The sequence below is a fragment of the Trifolium pratense genome, linkage group LG6 (genome assembly GCF_020283565.1).
Source record: "Trifolium pratense cultivar HEN17-A07 linkage group LG6, ARS_RC_1.1, whole genome shotgun sequence".
NCBI classification, from domain to species: Eukaryota; Viridiplantae; Streptophyta; class Magnoliopsida; order Fabales; family Fabaceae; genus Trifolium; species Trifolium pratense.
In genome coordinates this window covers 38197048-38217221 of record NC_060064.1, presented here as the reverse complement: position 1 = coordinate 38217221, position 20174 = coordinate 38197048, and the positions used below count along the sequence as shown (strand labels likewise).

Here is a 20174-nt window from a genome sequence, read left to right as displayed (position 1 = left end):
ATATATATATATATATATATATATATATATATAGTTAGCGTAAAGTTTTAAAACAATATCGATTTTAGGAATAACGATAATAAATCACGAAATAGAATGAAAGTTTATACATACCTCTGAGTAAATTAAGTCGAATTGTGGTGAAGTTGTTAACATGAGACATTGAAATGTGAAAGATGTTTTTTTTAATATATTTCTATATTGTTGAAGGTGTTATAGTATGAGAATACATATATATATATATATATATATATATATATATATATATATATATATATATATATATATATATATATATATAAATAACTTTCCAAATCACGCGTGATAATAACTTTCTAAATCTCACATGATAATTATTCTCTAAATTTATGATCCGGTAGAAAAAAAATCATCGATCAGGAAACACATAAAAATAATTCGTGATGAATAATATAGTCAACAATAATTTTGATATGATATACTTTTAAAATTGATGGTGCTTATCAATTATTGCACATAATTTTAATCACAATTGGTATACTTGCCATAGTGGTTAGAAATATTGCCTTGCATTAAAGGGTTGCGGGTTCGAATCCTAGTCAAGACAAAATTGTATTACTTTTTAATAAAAATTGCAAGATAAAATGGAGAGAAAATATGGAAAACAAATTAGGGTTTAGGATTTGCTTGTGTATACAAGCTTATAATATAAAAGATATTGCCTAATTTGCCTTGTGTTTTGTTGAACAAATGTATTGGGCTTTTCTTTCTTTGAGGCAATAAATATATTGGGCCATACTATCCAATTCTGTTTTTAAAAAACTACTACTATGATGAATTTTATTTATAAAAATTATTATTTATGAAGTTTAATATTATATTTATTTATTATTCTGGTTCGATCGGTTTAATAGCGGTCCAACCGATCCGACCAATTGAACCGTGAACCGGAGGTCACACGGTTCGACCTCCGGTCCGGTTTTTAAAACATTGACTAAAACAACGTGAATGAATGTTGTTGCAATGACAATAGTATTAATTTTTTAGTAAACTAATTAGTAGCAAACTTAATGAAAATTTATATTTTTTTTAAACAAGTCAAAATGAGATATATATTAATAATAAAAAAATTAATTATACAGCCTTAAATTTTAAAAATAAATGTCAAACCTAATTTTTTTAAGGCCCAAGGCCTTACTTGTATTCCACTTAGCCCGGTCCATGCTAATGTTACTCTTGGAATCTTCATAGCACTGGATAATTTCTCAATCCCCTCACATTTACTGAAGTTTATTTAGTATAAATTTGACTAAAATTTACACTGAAAAAAAAAAACTTCGAAAAACATTTTCTGAAATTTCCAGAGTAAGAAAATAATTTTAGTGTAAATTCGATTAAAATTTACAATGAAAAAAAACTTCAAAAACCGTTTACTGAAATTCATAGCACTATAGTCATGAACTTATTATGTTAGATTTATTTTATCGATTGGTAATGGATCTATCTTTTGGACAGATATTATAGAATTTAATATAAAAATATTTATTTTAAAAGTTCGTACATTCAATTTTTAAAATGTTAGTTTTTTAGTGCAAAATTTTATTTTTAAATTCTTTAACATATACCTTAAGTTTACATGTTAACAATGTTCATTAGTAATTTATGTAAATTTTGGTATTTTTTGGATTTTTATTTTCAATTTCAAGTTAACGGGCTATTAAATTTTTTAAAATAAAAAATAAATACTTTGTTCGAGTTGGGCTGATCCAAAAAGTCGTAGCTTGCAAAAGGTCTGATTTTTCTCATCTCACCCCTCGTGTTTCTTTTCTACCGTCCGTTTTTTCATTTTTGCCCTTAGATAAAAATTTTATAACACGTTTTTCGAAGTTTTTTCCAAGGCAAAAAATTCGGAAAACGCATTCCGAAATATTTATCCAAGAGCAAAAATGAAAATCCATAAGTAGAAAAGAAACACGGGGGGTGAGAAGAGAAAAATTCCAAAAAGTCACATTTAAACATCCAAAAAAGTCGTAGGTCTAGTAAACTGTCACGTGCTAGCCCAAAGCATGTATAGTAACCCATTTTTCCTGCTTTACTTAAGGAGATATTATTAGATGGTCACATGATTAAGAAATTATATTTTGATCACTCTCATAAAAGGATAAATAAATATTTGAAAAATTAATTAAATAATATTTACTTTTCAAATTATTAAATGATATAATAATTTTTGTGAGAGTGACTAAAATGCAATTTCTTGATTATGTAACCATCTAAGAATATCTCTTATTCTTTTAGTTAAGACACTTCAAAAAACAGAGAAATATTATGTTAAAAAGTGATGCATTTAAACTTTTAAAAGCTTAAAAATTATATTTTTAATCTAAAACTTGTATATTTTCTTATCTTGTGCCCCAATACATTTTGAAAGAAATTTAAACTCATTTTATATATAATATTATGTATACAACATACTTTATAAGATTTTGTCAAAAAAGACATACTACTTTATTAGATAATAATATTAGTAATTTAGTGTGAAAAGAATACGATATTTCGATTCGGTATCTCAAAATTATTTCGAATGATGTGATACTACATCTAACAACCAAACTAATATAGCTCAAGTTTGTTTGATTTTGTTCCATTTGGATCTCAATATAAAAAAAAAATTAAACTATTTTTTTTAAAATTAGTCTAATGGTTAGAAATTCCACCTTTAATATGGATAAGTGGAGTGTCGAGGTTCAAACCCCGACCTTGCATATATTATATAATATCTCAACCAACTGAACTAAGTTCACGGACATAAATATTTTATCGAAAAGATTCATGCATTAGAATGCTTAAAGAGTGTCCCTGAGACACTGTTTAACATTTTCCTACTTATAATAATACTCCATCCGGTCCTATATATAAGGAACACATTGAGAAAAACACACATATCAAGGAGGCTTATTTTTTTTTTATTAAAAATTCTAAAATAGTATGTGTTATTCCAAAACTAACCTTGAAAATGTGTCTGTATAATTAATGCATAACATTGCATTTTATACAATTTAATAAAGGTATATAAAGAATTATCTACTTAATAAAAAATAAATTTAAAAAGTGTTTCTTATAAAAATGATAATTTTTTATTTTTTTTTTAAAAATGTTCCTTATATATAAAATCGAAGAAAGCAGTAAAATAGGAAATTTGTCTACCTAAACTCATGTATCCATCACTCTTTGGCTGAGAATCAATCTGAAAACAATGCAGTACCATCACTATGCATGAAGAGGAATATGAATTATTGAGCTAAACATACAAAAAAGTAAATAAAATTACTATGAAATATGGTGGGAATCCAATTTAGATGTAAATTGGGGTATATAGTTCACCTCCCCTTACTTACTTTTTGTCTCTTTATTCAGTGCTATTCTAACATCATTCACCCACCCACACGCTTTGCTCTTTGGACCCCCCCTCATCTCATCTCATCATTTTTAAATTCATACATCGCTTTCGCGTCTACTCTAATTCTTGTTCTTTTTTGGCGCTCTCTCTCTTTTCCTAACACTGATTGCTCCATTTTAAATTCAAAACAATATCATTGATTCATACATTTTAAATTCTAAATCAAACAAAACAGTACTGTCCTCGTCTCTTTTTACGGGAGATAACTGAGTCAACAACAAAAGTTAATGTATCTGATTCATAATACGATCTAGATATATCAATTTTTGTTGATCTAGTTGTATCTTATAAAAAGAATCAGGAAAAATATAATTTTTTTTTTTGAATAATTTTTTTTTCCTTTTTTTTTTATACAAAGGCTAGTGTAGTGCAAAGACATCAGTTGTAGAAACTTGACATCCCAACTATGTTGACACCCCAAGCACCACCAATTATTTGCAGCACCACACATAAAAATTTATTGAAACAAAACAATTGAACATTTGGGGACTAGGCCAAAACCCAAGAAAAACAATCAATTGAATCTATAAGAATGCAAAGCTATCCTATTGCGAAAAAAGTCATCACCAATAAAACTATGAACATTATCCCACCAGTGATCTTCCCGAAACGTTAAACTAAAATTTGCAAGCTTATCAGCACAACAATTTCCTTCCCTAAAAATATGATATAATCACGAATAGTTTGAGAGAATCTAAATTCGATTTCTATTAAGAATAATTTTTAGTCAAACATTATTTAACTCGCAATTGAATTCTAGATTAGCGGAACTTTTTCTCGTGCGAATCAAAGAATCAATACAATACAAAATAAAAATAGTATAATTATTATATCATCACATGTCATATCATAGATTATTATATGTATTAATTCTTATAACATATACTGGTGCAGCACACTTTTCAAATTTCTCAGCAACTTTACAAAATTCAGGTTCTTTTCCTCTAAACATCAAATTTCCCTATGCATGATCTTGTTCTTTTCTGTCTCTAATCCTCTAAACATCTTGTTCTTTAATCCCTTCATGATTTTTTGTTTCTGTTACTGGTAATTCTCTTTTCATTTCAATTTTCAAATTTCAATATTATTTTTTTTTCATTTCTTATTGATGCTTTCAACTATGCTCATATCTATGTAACTAGGGTTTATCATGAAGTATATCATTTTCTCCTTTTTTACAATTTTAAATTAGAAAGTTTAAATTTTTAACTTAAAAACTGAATTTCTATTTTTGGATTGCATGTGTGTGGTAAGCTTAGTAATGAATTATAAATCATTGAAAAAGAAAGGGGTTGGTCAAACAAACTTCACATACGTTTGTTATGAATAATGAATAATAATGAATAATTAAGGGAAGTTATACATCTTGTATGGTTGGTATTATTTATGTTTCTTAGTTATACAACTACTTGTGTGGCTTTGATAATTTTAAAAACTTGGGTTAGTTTTGAAACTAGTTTTGAAATGATAAGTCTCTTAATGAGGGAGGTACATGTTTGTTAGAGAGTGTTAATTGCTTATCTGATAACAATCTTGTTATATTTCTATGTCTAGGTCTTGTTTTTCTGGAATTAGGTAGAGCTTTTCACTTACCGGTTACCATTCTAAGTGTTGAATTGAATCCTCATAAACCCGTGTTTTGTGGCTGTAACTTGTGGAACTGAATTGGTTCTTTCTGGAGCTAAAAATTGAATTTTCAATTTATCTGTTGAAGCTGTTGTCAGGTAAATTTTTTATGTGTAGTTTGGTTACTAAAGAGTGTTGCTATTTGCTACAATATATGTGTCTTAGGCTGCGAGAAGATTTTGTGTATAATGTTTTCTGGTTATTTTTTATTGTTTTTGTGAATAGCTTGACATACTTGTAGTTGTAGCATTAGTAAATTATGTTACGTTATGTGTGTTTCTGGTGATAATGCTTGTGATGATGAACTCAATGTTGCTATGATTTTCTTTCCGGAATGCCACTCTGTCAGTGACGATAAGAGGTGAAGTGGATTAAGTTCAAATGGAGCAGTATGAAATTCTAGAACAGGTCGGTAAAGGTGCATTTGGTTCTGCTCTGCTTGTGAGGCACAAGCATGAAAAGAAAAAGTGAGTATTGTGATTTATGATATTATGTATCCTTTTTGTATGTATAAATTATATATGAGTATTTAAATGAGAACTTTTTATGCATTTTACTATATTGATAAGCTGTTATATAATTTTTTAAATATATGTTTATGTTATTTACATTTTAGGTATGTCCTCAAGAAGATCCGTCTTGCTCGCCAAACTGACAGAACCCGTAGGTCGGCCCATCAGGAGGTAATCCACCCCTTTTGTCAGTTATTTGAGGAAAATAGAATCATGTTCTTGAGTGGCTTACATCCTTCTTTGGGGTTTAACATGATTTGATGTTGAAAATGGCACAGTCATTCTTGTATATTTATTATATCTTACCTCTTGATGTTTTGCAGCATGAATGCTTTTTAGGTTGATCTTCAAGCCTACCTTTGTTCATTTTAATCAATTTTACATTTGAATTTTCTATTAAAGTGAATTTATTATTACCTGTTGTTTTATATCATAAAATGTGAAAATGATATTTATATTGTCTTTTACATTAGATTTTTAAGATCCAACGCTGGTTTCTTGTTTTGTAGATGGAGCTTATATCTAAAGTTCGCAACCCATTTATTGTGGAGTACAAAGATTCTTGGGTAGAAAAGGTTAGCCTTGTTTTCAATTCAATTGGAACCTTCTAAATTTATGGCTCTTCATGTTTTCGATGTGTGCGTGCACGTTGGCGCATGTGTGTTTTGCTTAACTTACTAAAAATGATGGGAAACTGGAGAAGGAAGTCTAAACTTTTCTGTTTTAGACATATGTGATGTATTTTGGACTTAGGAATGCTTATTGTTTTCGCATACCAAGGGATATCTTAAGTTTTAACTGAACAACTTCTCTTGGAACCTGTCATATGAGTTTATAATCTTGATTGATTTATGATACTTAGCAAGCTGGTATCTTTATTTCCAGGGTTGTTTTGTATGTATTATCATCGGCTATTGTGAAGGAGGAGATATGTAAGTCATGTTTGACATTGAATTCGAGTATTTGAGGAAGTCAGAGCATTTGTGACAACGTTTTTATATTTTACTTGTCAATTTATGCAGTCTTTTGATAATTAGTCTATGATGTCTCCAGGGCTGAAGCTATAAAAAAGGCCAATAGTGTTAACTTTTCTGAAGAGGTTGGTTACTCTTGCTGCAACTCGCTTCACTTCTGAGCCTGATGGATAACTTTCATTCCTATTTCAATGCTTATTGGAACTATATGACATAATTGATATCTGTTAACTTTTTGCAGAAACTCTGCAAGTGGCTTGTCCAGTTGCTGATGGCACTTGATTACTTACATGTAAATCATATTCTTCATCGCGATGTCAAGGTAAAAGACTTCTTTAAGCTCAATAATAATAGATAGATGTTATATAGCCTTTAAGAACCACCTTTGTGATGTTATTTCCTCGTCTGTTTCAGTGTTCAAATATATTCTTGACAAAAAATCAAGATATACGTCTAGGTAAATGGCCTTGCTCATTTTATTCTCACACTGCTCTTAGACTTAATTAATGTTAAGAGTTTGGATGTCTCTATTGCCTTTTGATTTATAGTATGTTATCCTTACGCTGTGCATGTTCAATGCAGGTGACTTTGGTCTCGCTAAAATGTTGACATCTGATGATCTTGCTTCATCAGTGAGTAATACTGCAAAAGTACCATGTTATTTATTGTTTCGTTTTATTTTTGGTTAGCAACTTTTTTTCTTGCCTTAAACTTAGATTGTTGGGACTCCAAGTTATATGTGCCCTGAGCTTCTTGCTGATATACCCTATGGCTCTAAATCAGATATCTGGTCTTTGGGTATGATAAATTTCTTTGTACTCCCTTTAATCCCTTTTATTCTTTTTCATGTTTTACAATATATTTTTAATTGTATTTGTAACTTGTTGTGACTTATAATATTTAACAGGATGCTGTGTTTATGAAATGGCTGCTCACAGACCAGCTTTTAAAGCTTTTGTAAGTCAAAATCTTAAGCTTTTTTATTCACCATTTTTAAAACAAATGAAGTGTTATTAGCAAAGCTTTTTGAATTTTGTGCAGTATACTTCCCTGGTTTTGCAGTAGTTCTTTTGAAACTCAAACATTCATGATGGTGTCTGAGATTTTGAATTATATTAGTTTGGAAAGCATTTTCTTCTCATTCTTTTATGATGGATTATTGACAATGATTTTCAATATTTCACATTTCTAAAGCTTGGAGCGCAACTTAAATTTATTGACTTTCTTTTGTTAATTATTAATTTTTGTGTGTTGTCTTCATCTGAGCAGGACATACAAGCATTGATTCACAAAATAAACAAGTCTATAGTATCTCCACTGCCAACTATGTACTCTAGTGCTTTGTGAGTCTTTTGTTCCATAATAATCTTAAGTTATTATTCAATTATCTCTATATTTCCTGCTTTTGTTGAACTTATATATTTGTGTCCATACCTACTAAAATTGAAAAGGGTCAATGGTTGGTTGATGTACGCATGCATACATGCAGATACTTACCAAATTAGTAATGTGTAATGACCATCCTATCCATTCGCTCGTTCACTGTTTATCAAACCTACATCGCATCTTATGTCCTCCTTGATATGTTACTAAATTTTGTTGTGGAATTGGTAATGTATGTTTTCTTTGGTGCATGAATGAAGTGATAAATTGATCACGTTGATTGTTAAGAGTCAAGCTATTAAAACTTGACAGCGTCTTTCTAATTCTATATGATCGATTAAGATAACATTACCATTCATTATGACCAAACTAGAAGGATGGGATGTAACTCAGTCATGTGATTTGTTCATTTTGCAATTATAGTTCCATATTTTAGCAATTAGCATTCCTTTTCTGTTTAACTCTTGATGTACCCCGTTGGCCTCTATATCTTACGTATTAATTCTCATTCTTGGTCATTTAATCTTTTGCATTTATAAATTTTCTCACTCAAGTTATCTACCTCAGTTAGTAATATATTGTGATATACTTCTTCTTTCAGCCGAGGGCTTGTTAAAAGCATGCTGCGGAAAAATCCAGAGCTAAGGCCAACTGTGAGTTTTATTTTTTGGGTATTTGTATTTATCAAGACATAGATAATAGATATGAACTAGTCTCGTACAAAAATGTGATATGCAGATATCATTGTCTTTGTAGTTTCTGATTGTCTTTAAGTGATGCTTATGAGCCAGATGTCATCACAGTCTGATTAATCTAGATGCAGATTTTGATTTTGTGCTCAATTTTTCACTTCCATTTTTAAAAATAATTTTAGCTTTTAGTTTTTCACCTTATGTGTTGTACGATATAAATTCTACTTGATTATCTGTCTGGCATTTCTTTGTCAGGCTCTCTTATGGCACACTGCTCTTCCAGCTTCCTATGCTACAATGAAGGAAACCCACTATTGGTTAACAAACTTAGAGAAATCTAGAATTACATTGTCTATCTACAGATATATATGGTGATGTTGTGTCAAATGGGATTTCAGGAACTTAACAAAACTTATTAAATTAGTCATGATAAACCTGGAATTATTTAAGGAAAAGAACATGCAGTTAGAAAAGGGGAAATATTTTCTGAGCAAGCATGAGTTAACCAAAAACAATATAAATTTATGAGTAAGAGTAGTGCTAGGGTCACACCCTCTAACACACTCTTTTAACACACACCAATCACAATTTGCCATGTCATTCCATTTTAATTTCCTTTTACTTGTTAACCGGTAGAACAAGTTGTTCAACAACAAAAACTTTGTTTTTTTTTTTGAAAAAAAATAATAATAATAAACTGCAAATTGTCGGTTCTTCTTCTATACATGGTTCCATGGCTCCTTCCCTTTCGATATGTCCATGGCTCCTTAACTCTTTCTGATTTGTATTGTGCAAGCTCATCGTCTTTCTCGCAAGGTTCAACTTAACCCAAGACGTTTTTGTTACCGCCATCGTATCGTCATTTTGTAAGCTCCGATGACCATCAATGTCTTGGTCGAGAGTTCCTGTGGTCATTTGATGAGATGGGTTTTGTATTTGTAGCAATATTTTTCAGATCTAGTTACAGATTCATCATAAGTTGCATGTTTTGGAAAGTAATTTTATGTTTTAGTCAATAATGGAAATGGCAGAGAAGAAAAGAATTGAGTCGTATGCACAAAATCTAAACAAGGAATAATACTTTCGATCTGAATGCAACAAGTTGCATCACTTTGTGTTCCATTTGATTCAATTTTGCTGAAATGCAAGATTTCCTTCTTGACATATATGAGATTTGTGAGAACATGAGAGAACATGAACAGTCATCGTTGAAGAAGACGAAGTTAAAATAAAAAAAAAAAAAGAAAAAAAAGATGGTATCCAAAATGAACAGGTAACAGGTAAAAGGAAATTAAAATGGGATGACATGGCTAATTGTGATTGGTGTGTGTTAAAGGGGTGTGTCCTTAGCATTACTCTAAATTTATAGTTAAATTAAAGTCTCTGGTATGTGTATTAGCATGCACGTCAAAAGTGAAAACACTAGTTACTTGGAATTTACTACTATTTGTTTTGATCTATAAATCCTTTGCACTGCATTTCCATTTTAACCATACTTTTGGATGCTGTCAATTTGTGCTGATTAAATATAACAGTTTTAATTTGTTGTTGTTGTCTTTGTAATCACCATTGTTATAAGTCCACCTCTTCTGTTTCGTGAAGTGAACATTTTAAAGTCGATTAACGCATTTTATTTGTGATGCTGCTATAATTGCAAATTTAACTGTTTGCTGAAGTTCTCTTTGTTTTTTTTACTACCATTGCATGACTAGTATATGTAAAATGTGCATTTAGTACCGCCGCTAACTTTATTTTATTGAATATAGTCAAAACAACTCAAGCACATTTTGTTTTAACAGGCCAGAGAGTTACTAAATCATCCACATCTTCAGCCTTACATTCTTAAAGTTCACCAAAAACTAAATAGCCCCAGAAGTACTTTTCCATTCCAATGGCCCGAGTCAAACTATGCAAGAAGAACTCGGTTTGTGGAGCCAGAATCTGTTTCTACTCTTTCTGACCAAGACAGGTACTTGTCACTAAACAATCACAGGGCATTGAATCCCAGTATTTCTGGAACGGAACAAAGTTCTCAATATTCTTCTATTCAAAGAGCTCAAGGATTATCCAATTGTTCAGTAGAGAAGCTCTATGACTTATCTGCTGGTGTTGTCCGTGATCACTGCAATACTAACAAATCAAAAGCCATAAAGTCCTCAACTGGGGAAAGAACACCACGACTTAGAGTAGCTAAGGAATCCGCTTCTGCCAGAAGGCAGACAACAGCACAGCCAAAGATATATGTTACCGGTTCAAAGCGTGAATCAGTAAGTTAGTCCTCTGCATATCTTATCATTTCTCTCGATGGCTTTGATTTATGAAATTATATTTATGCTGATGAGATTGGATCAAATGCCAAACTTCAATTAATAATAGCCTTGTTTAAATTTCCTGTAGAGCATAATTGGTGGTGAGATTTACAATGTATTACTCAATGAAGAGTTTCACATGTTACTAGAGAATCAAGGCTATTTTATTGATTTCACTTTTTGTTTATTGATTCAGCTTCCGGTTCCCCGTGCACCATCTGGTAAGTCTTCCACGCCAACTTGGAGAGCATCCCTTCCGATTCCTACAAGAGGCAGGAACACAACAAACTTCTACACTGATGTTGGTTATGTGGATTCTCCTGATGTTTCTGTTGATGCACCGCAAATTGACAGGATTGCAGAATTCGCAATGGCTTCCTACGAGGATCCATTCTTTCATGTTATTCGCAGATCATCATCAGCATCAGCCAAATGTTTTTCTAGCACAGCAGGGAGTGCTGATTGCACAATCACAAAGGACAAGTGTACAATCCTGGTGGACAAAAAAGTTACTGTCCCTACTAGCACCGCTGAAGCTGGTACTGGTGTTCCATTTACAAATGGCAGTGCCAGTGAATGCTCTAACTATGTTACAGCTGGCGTTTCAAGCCGCTCCTCATCTGAGTCGCGCGAGCATCGGTTTGACACCTCGTCATACCAGCAACGTGCTGATGCGTTGGAGGGGCTGCTGGAGTTCAGTGCTAGACTACTACAACAACATAGGTTTGATGAGCTTGGTGTATTGCTGAAGCCGTTTGGGCCTGAGAAGGTTTCTCCAAGGGAAACGGCTATTTGGTTGGCCAAGAGCTTTAAACAAAACTGTGATCTAAGGTTTCCTCATACACTTACGTGATCATTGCATGGGATAGTTTACATTAATTTTGTTGTATATTTGGCAATGACATATGAAGATTGAAGAGTTGTTTTGATTATCTGCATTGGTATTTTTCATGAGGTTTGATTAAGTTTTTAATATGGAATAAATAATATAATACTGCACATCAATTGTAAGATTGATTCACATCTTTATAGCACCAACATGATTACAACCTGTACATCTTGGTTTTTACATATTTATATAAGGGTAAATAGGGTTTTACCCCCCTGCAAAATAAGCCAATTTTGCATTACCCCCTACAAAAAAAAAACTTGGGATTACCCCCTGCAATATGAAGATTCTCTCTTTTTACCCCCTGCTTGACAACTTGGCATAGAATCTTTATTTTTTATGAGGTGGCATGCATATGTGGCATTTATTTCATTTTTATTTTTTTAATTTGCACATGTCATTTTTATTATTAAATAAATTGGTGACAAATATTTAAAAAATTCCACTTAATTAGTTTTTAAAAAAATAAAAAATATTGTGTCAAAAAAAATTATTAAAAATAAAATATGTTAATTCAAAAAGATATGTTAATCCATTGTTTCACAAAACCCAAAATTATTTTTTCTCTAACACAAACTCAGAATCCCAGAATCCTTTTTCTCTAAAATAAAACCTAGAAATCCGCCGAATCACTCCGCCGAATTCGTCGAAACAAATGATTGATGAAGAACAAAGACAGGAACTAGGAACCGAATTTCCTATAAAGGTAGAAACTGAGTTTTTGAATTTATGGGTTATGGATTGAATTGATGGGATGAAGAATTGGGAAGAAGAATTATGTTTTTGGGTTAGGAAGAAATTGGGTTGTTGCAAAGGGATGAAGAATAGAAGAACAAAAGAAATTTATGATTATATTTCTGGGTTTACCGAGATTGATTTTTGCAAGAAAAAAAATTGGGTTCTTTTTGGATTGTTGTTCTTGGTGGTGTTGATGATTTTGTTGATGTTGTTGTTGTTCTTGGTGGTGTTGATGTTGTTGTTCTTGTTGAATGATGAAAGTTATCGTGGTAGGGATGAAGGGAAAATTAGAAAAGAATTTATTATTATATTTTTAATTTTTAATTTATTTAATAATAAAAATGACATGTGCAAATTTTAAAAAATAAAAAATAAATAAATGCCACATATGCATGCCACCTCATAAAAAATAAAGATTCTATGCCAAGTTGTCAAGCAGGGGGGTAAAAAGAGAGAATCTTCATATTGCAGGGGGGTAATCCCAAGTTTTTTTTTTGCAGGGGGTAATGCAAAATTGGCTTATTTTGCAGGGGGGTAAAACCCTATTTACCCTTTATATAATGCTTAATTTTCTCCCGAGGAAACAAAACAACATTGCTCCTAGTGATATAATGGGAAGAGACAGATTGAAGCATATTAGATCCTCAAAAGTGGAGAATGTGTATATATGGAGATGCTTAATGGAATCTCTCTCTAGTTTATATATTCTTTAGCGAAAAATAAATCTATTGGTTACACCTTTGGATTTGTCGACCTCTAATACGATTGCCGTTTGAAAGAATGATCATTTCATCAAGAGAGACGGATGGAGAGAGGAGAAAGTTTGATGGAGAGAGACGGATGAATAGAGGATGGGATAGAGAGAGATGGATACAGAGACGAATGAAGAGAGTTTTGGATGGAGAGAGACGAATTGAGAGAAATGGATGGAGAGAGTCAGATGGAGATGGATGGAGAGAGTTTTGGATGGAGAGAGATGGATGGAAAGAGTTTTGGATTGAGAGAGACTGATGGGGATGGATGAAGAGAGTTTTGGATGGAGAGAGATGCATGGAAAGAGGCGGATGGAGAGAGATGGATGAAGAGAGTTGGATGGAGAGAGACGGAAGAAACCCTTAACCCAAACCCTAACATAACCCCTAACCCTTTAACCTAAACCCTAACCCTCTAACCCTAAACCTTAAGCCTAACCCTTTAACCCTAACCCTAAACCTAACATAAACCGTAATCCTTAACCTAACATAACCCCTAACCCTAAACCTAACATAAACCCTTAAACCTAAACTCTATGCCCTAATCCTTAACATAAACACTAACCCTTAAAACTAAATCTAACCCTAAACCCTACGCCCTAACCCTAAGTCCAACACTAACATAATTTCTAACCCTTAAACCTAAAACCCTAACCCTAAACCCCAACACTTTACCCTAACCCTTAACCCTAAAACCTAACCCTAACCACTATAACCTTAACCCTTAACCCTAGCCCCTAACATAAACGCTAACTACCCCTAACCCTAAACCTTAACTCTAACCCTAAAACCTAACCCATTACCATAAACCTTAACCCTATCGAGTATTCAAAAAAGCATACGGTTAAGAAGAGTAAATGTGTGACATAATTATATATATTGTCTAAGAAGTATGGTTTACGTGAAACATAAATTTGCAACATTTTTAATAGCGGTTGCAGTCGTGTGAAGCATTTTGTGATTTCATTTTTTACGTATATTGCATTACGAATTAAGCTCGCCGTGGTGTGAATTAATCACAACATTGCACAAATCTTATTAAAATCATTTATATAATTATTTAATGTAGGATTAAATATATTTTTGATCTCTTTAAAAATATCAACTTCTTACGGTAAAAAAAAAAAACCAACTTTTATATTTAGTCCTCTAAAAATTTTCTTTAAACTTTGGGCCCACTAAATTTTTTTATTTCAATTTTAATCTCTACTTTTTTACAAAAGTTCACATAACATGTTTTAAAAGAATGTTTTTATGACATATCATTATTTTAATAATTTAACTATTGAATCATTTAATTTGATAATTCAATCTTTAATTTGACAATTATAATCCCAATGTAATTCTTTTCATAATTTTTCAACGATTTTTTTTTTCACAGCGTAATGATGTTTTGTCGTGGTCGTTTTTGTGATTATCGATCGCTCCATTAAAATGGAAAAATTGTAACGGGCACCATCAATACCGTTTTGTCGCAGTTATATTCGCATAAATGAAGTGTTTTTTAAAACTTTGGAAATAAGCACTAGCTTTGCATTACGAAAGTAATCAAAAATTCAAAATGTACACTAACTGACCTATAATCATGGTATATTGTTCAAGTTACATAAACTATAAGGTACTTGTACTTTGTTGTGCTTCTAACTGGTAGATAACTTGGCAATCTGGTTACAGTAATCATCATAGTTCGATACATTATTACTTATGATAATTCAAAACTCACTCTCATTACTAATAACACTATTTTCTCTGTCTTTTCTTTGATCTGTGAGATTGAGATATATATTTTTAATAGCTTGTTCTGCTGTCTATTCAATACCTCATAAGTAGTAAAGAACACATGATCAATATGATGGCTTAATTTTTCATTGGGATTTTATGCTAATTGTTTCATCTAGTAAAGTCAAATTATTAGCATGTTCTCTGAACCTGTCTTATGCTTTAAACAAGAATTTGAAGAGAAAGGAGAGAGGAAGGTGTTATACTGCCTTGTTTGTACCCTTGATCTTTGTTTCTCAGCCTCCTGCAAGCTTGTTCGGTTGCCGGCCTGGCTGATTAGTGCGCCTACGTCTCTTTATGCGATTATTAATCCCAAAGTCCGTGATGACTCTGCCATGCCGTATGGAATTCAGGACTTTGAAACTAATAACCGCATAAAAGACGTTGGCACATTGATCATGTCTCCATTATCCTTTTGAAACGGTTTCACTGATAAATCCTTTGCCACCTCCTTAAACAAGGACCTAACTCTCATCAATGGATCATGTTGTTCATAGAATGCACTCCAATTTGTTGGTGTCGCCGCTATTTGGACGAACAATCCTAGAATGTATTATTCATTCTTGGCATATGCTTTTTCCTAGGCATGCAAAATTTGAAGGGGTAGATAGATTCTCAATAAGATGTTAATGTTTTAGTATTTTCACACCTACTACAAAAAGTTAGGTAAAGCTACTCAATTGAGTTAGATGGTCATGTATATTCTTGTTGTAGTTATTTATCAATGTTAACATATGTTTTTAAAACATGTTAAGAAATTAAAAGTAGATATTTTATCTTGTAAAATGTATATTCAAATTCTCAAAAGCGTAAATATTAAACTTTATAATAAATTTTTACTTTTTATTTTTATTAACTAAATATTTACTATTTTTGATATCCTTAGGACACATATTATGATTCTTATTTATTTTAATGTAACTGTAATTCAACCCAACCCCTCTTACATAAATTTGTTTATTCAAAAAGATTTTTTATTTTTATTTTTTGGTTTTATAACCATCTGGTTCCTAGGGGAAAGGGGTTCTAGTAGTCCAGAGTTCGGCCGCGAGGTAAGTAAGCTGGGTATGCGGGTTAACCCGCCCCGTTTAACCCGTCCCGCATAAACCCGCATATTAAACGGGGCGAACAAGCCCGTCGGCAAATATAAACGAGTTATAATATTAAGTCCAAGTCCGGTCCGCATAAACCCGCGGGTTAAACGGTTAACCTGCGGACTATTACCAAAAAAAATAAAAAATCACTTTTTTTCAAAAAATAAACTAAATTAGTAAAATATTGATATAATGAAAGCTTAAAAAAATATATTATTAATAATTTTATGTTATAACATATAAATTGTAACTAACAAATAAAAACAAATAAAGTTTGTGATATCATTGAGTTTATCTATCTTCTCTTTGTAAGTAATGCAACTAAAATCAAATTCAACTGATTCTTATCGTCATTTTTGTACCGTCCATTTTAGTGAGAAAAACTTTCTACATGTACCCAAAAAAGCATAAAAAGATTAACAGATTCAACTTAACTAAATCACATCAAGGTAACCAAATTATTCAAAACATAATAGCGGAAAATACCCCCAAGAAAAATAACTACCCATTTGGATATGTATCTTTTAAGGGTCATGCTAACCGGTGCCCCCGGGGCACTGGTTAAGGAAACCAAAATTAGAAAGTTTTGAAAAGAAAATAACACTTTTTAAACTTTCGAGAAGTTGACTGCACAAATTCCAATGCCAAATTACTATTTTTGCATTCTTAACTAGTGCCCGGGGGCACTGTTTAACATTTTCCATCTTTTAAATACTAGCAAATGTATATATAAGACAAAGTAAAAAATAGTGAAAAAGACCAAAAGATTATAAGTAGAAGAACATCCCTGAATCCTGATATTTTGTGTTGTTGTCTACTTGATTAAAATTGGAGTGTGTTGTTGCTTTTTATAATTAGGATTTAGACTAAGTTTTTTTTTTTTGTGGTTAAAAAAGTTGAATTTGGACATGGACCAAGTTACAAGTTATTTATATCCGATAAATTTTGTAATTAATTATATATAAAAAAAAAGAAGGCGGGCCACGGGCTAACCCGCGAACCCGCGGATTTAACCCGCATAACCCGCGGTTTTAACGGTCCAACCCACACGGGCAAAAATATAAACGGGCCAAAAAAAATTGGTCTTAAGTCCGTGCGGGCTGCGGGTTAAAGGGGTCGGCCCGCGGACCTTGGTCCGTATACCCGGCTCTGCCTGACCAAAAAATTGTTCCACCCAGGAATCAAACCCGGGTTCTCCCGAAATCCATCCTTTTTGGTGAAGCTCATTATTCAAAAAGACTTTGATGATATGGTTTAGGTCTCTTACAATTTAATGAGAGGTTATAGTTTGAAATTAACCTTAAAAGTGGAGGAATTTAGAAAGTTTTGCCGCTTATTACAGTTCTATCCGACTCGAGTGATTACAGTTCAAATATAAACTTTCACAAGGATAAAATGTGTCTAATATACCCGTAATGGTATCATTATCATTACTATTATTATCAATTCATTTTGATTGTAACTGCAGGTGATCTGCACTGGAAAATAGTTTCTGTTAACATACGTAGAACAGGACAGGTAAACTTTTCTTCCAAAAATTGACATCGGAAACAGAACTTCTTACATGTCCATTCAATGACAAGACTTGCAACCCATGAAAACGCACGAGTATGTTATTAGTAACACTACAAAATTATAAGCCGGCATTGATCATTTACTTCATCTTTAAGCATCTCGTGAATAAAGTTACGTTCAAACCAACAACTATCTGAGTTCTTAGTCCATTTTCCAGCACCTATATAGAATTTGTCATCAGAAGTGAAAGTAATTTTCTTCAGCGAATTCACATTCCTCAATAGGTGACTTCTTGCTAACTCGATTACATTTAATGTGCAAACATATAATATTTTTATCTTGATTTTACCCAAATTATTGTAAGAGTAATTTTCAATTCTAAAATAATATAATACTAACGAACAATCTAAAAAAGAGTTGAATAACTCACAGTTAGAGAAAGCTTTCGGAGATGTTGAGAAGCCATTGCAATATTTAAAGGCAAATCCAAAAGTAGTCCTTATTAGAATCATATGCTCCGTCAATAAATAACCCCAATTGTCTTAGATTTTGAAGTCGAACCAAGACCTTTGTTACTTTCGTTATCTGTTTGCACCAGTAACATATTAGAATCATAATGCCACAATGTACTATACAGCTATCTCAATTTTGGGATCAAAATCGCTCATCGCTACTTTCATAGATTCACACAATTATATAGAAGCAATAAACATAAACTAGCAAACATGATATTAAAGATGTAAAATTCTAAATGTTAGTTAGATTAATCACTAGTATAACTAACATTTATATCTTAGTAAATAGGATTTGACTGACTCACCTGTGAAGGGCACAAGATCATCAATAAATTATCGATATGACGCGTTCTGGCAATTGGGCGAAAGGACAAATATAGTTGTTTCACTCTCTTCAGTGTTATCCAATATAACTTCAATAACATATTAGGCTCTATGTTCATTATGCGTCCTCCATAATCACCAGTAAAATCTTCAATCCAGAGAAGTCCAAAGGTGCTATTTATTAAGATATAAATGTGAGAAGTCGTAGGTGCAGATACGATAGAGAATCGGTGTCAGAAAAGAGAGTAAAGGAGAATCTGTATCGCTTTATTTTCAAACCAGTATCATTAGTTTCATGTGATAAGAGCAGTTCAATACGTTTGACACCCTTAGCAATTCCTTTGGAAATCACTCTGTCAATGACATCACTATATTCATCGCCTAATGGAAAATCAACTCGGATTGAACAGATCATGGAACCATTATAATGTAGCATGAATTGATCCAATCTTGTGGCAAATTAAGATTGGACCCATTGAAAGGTTGGAATTGGTAGGTTATTTTGTAATCCTTGATCAAACAAGTTATGAAGATCAAAGTTGAGGTCAATTCTTAATCCATATTCTTGAAGCCATCGTTTGGACAATGAACTGGTTTTCACCAAATCCTTCGAACTTAACTTAGAAAAGATATATGATATAAGACAATCAGACAACTCGCTCTCGAGCCTTTTACACCTCTTCATTGTTACTGCAAGCAATAAGGAGCACACTTAAGAATTTAAATTAACAGCATAATCAATCAAACAAAGCTATATTTGACTTTATTAATTTCATCAGTGGCGGAGCTAGCCAAAAATATTGGGATGGACCGTAAAACAAAATTTAATTTATAAATAAAAAAATGCAAATCATATTGTATACCAAAAAATTAAGTTGTAATAAGCACAAACTTGATCATCAAAAAAATTAAATTAAACTTCATGTCATGAAGTTATGAATGGTAAGATGAATCAAACTCAACATTGTGAGAAAAAGAGAGAATAGAGAAAGATGAACTCTTGATTATTGATTGAATGAATAAGGAATCAGTTACAAGTAAGCTTATATACTAGCTACTAAGCTTCTAACAAGCTAACAGAAAGCTAACAAACTCTAACAAACTATAACAAACTCTAACAAACTATGACAGCTAGGCATTAGAACAAGCTACTCTACAAGATGTACACTTTAGTTACAATACACCAGTTACTTCCTGCACAAGTAACTCACTAGTAACTAAGTGTTCAACACCCTCCCTCAAGCTAAGCATGGTAAATGTCTAACATGTTTAGCTTGGAAATGAAAGAGAGAAAAGACTTAGGTGGAAGTGCTTTGGTGAAGAAATCTGCCAGTTGAGCCTTTGTGTGGATAGGCAGTAATTTGAAGATCCCTTGTTGAAGTTTCTCTCGAACAAAATGGCAATCTATTTCCAGATGCTTAGTTCTTTCATGAAACACAGGGTTTGCTGCTATGTGTAGAGCACTTTGATTGTCACAGTATAGAACTGGTGGTTTGATGCAGTTTACTTGCAAATCTTTTAGCAAATATACCAACCATTGCAATTCACAAGAGGCAAAAGACAATGCTCTATATTCTGCTTCTGATGAACTTCTTGATACTGTGTGTTGTTTCTTAGCCCTCCATGAAATTAA

At 32.1% G+C, this 20174-nt stretch overlaps 1 protein-coding gene and 1 pseudogene across 3 annotated transcripts; one reads left to right on the top strand and one right to left on the bottom strand.

Moving 5' to 3' along the window:
- The first annotated feature begins 4205 nt into the window (after positions 1-4205).
- LOC123889471 (serine/threonine-protein kinase Nek2-like) lies at positions 4206-11990 on the top strand. 3 transcript variants are annotated; one of them, XM_045938817.1, is made up of 16 exons: positions 4206-4372; positions 4994-5163; positions 5415-5532; positions 5682-5748; positions 6087-6152; positions 6463-6509; positions 6631-6676; positions 6793-6873; positions 6966-7008; positions 7134-7183; positions 7268-7349; positions 7459-7508; positions 7821-7894; positions 8536-8587; positions 10426-10893; positions 11132-11990. In XM_045938817.1, the coding sequence occupies exons 3-16, from the start codon at positions 5447-5449 to the stop codon at positions 11786-11788; spliced, it is 1869 nt and encodes a 622-aa protein (XP_045794773.1). In that variant the 5' UTR covers positions 4206-4372; positions 4994-5163; positions 5415-5446; the 3' UTR covers positions 11789-11990. The 3 variants fall into 3 exon arrangements, with proteins under 3 accessions (XP_045794773.1, XP_045794772.1, XP_045794774.1); XM_045938818.1 differs by having other exon boundaries at positions 4326-4486; XM_045938816.1 differs by lacking the exon at positions 4994-5163 and having other exon boundaries at positions 4308-4372.
- A 5822-nt stretch (positions 11991-17812) lies between these two features.
- On the bottom strand, positions 17813-18956 carry LOC123892235 (annotated as a pseudogene).
- Between the last annotated feature and the right edge of the window lie 1218 nt (positions 18957-20174).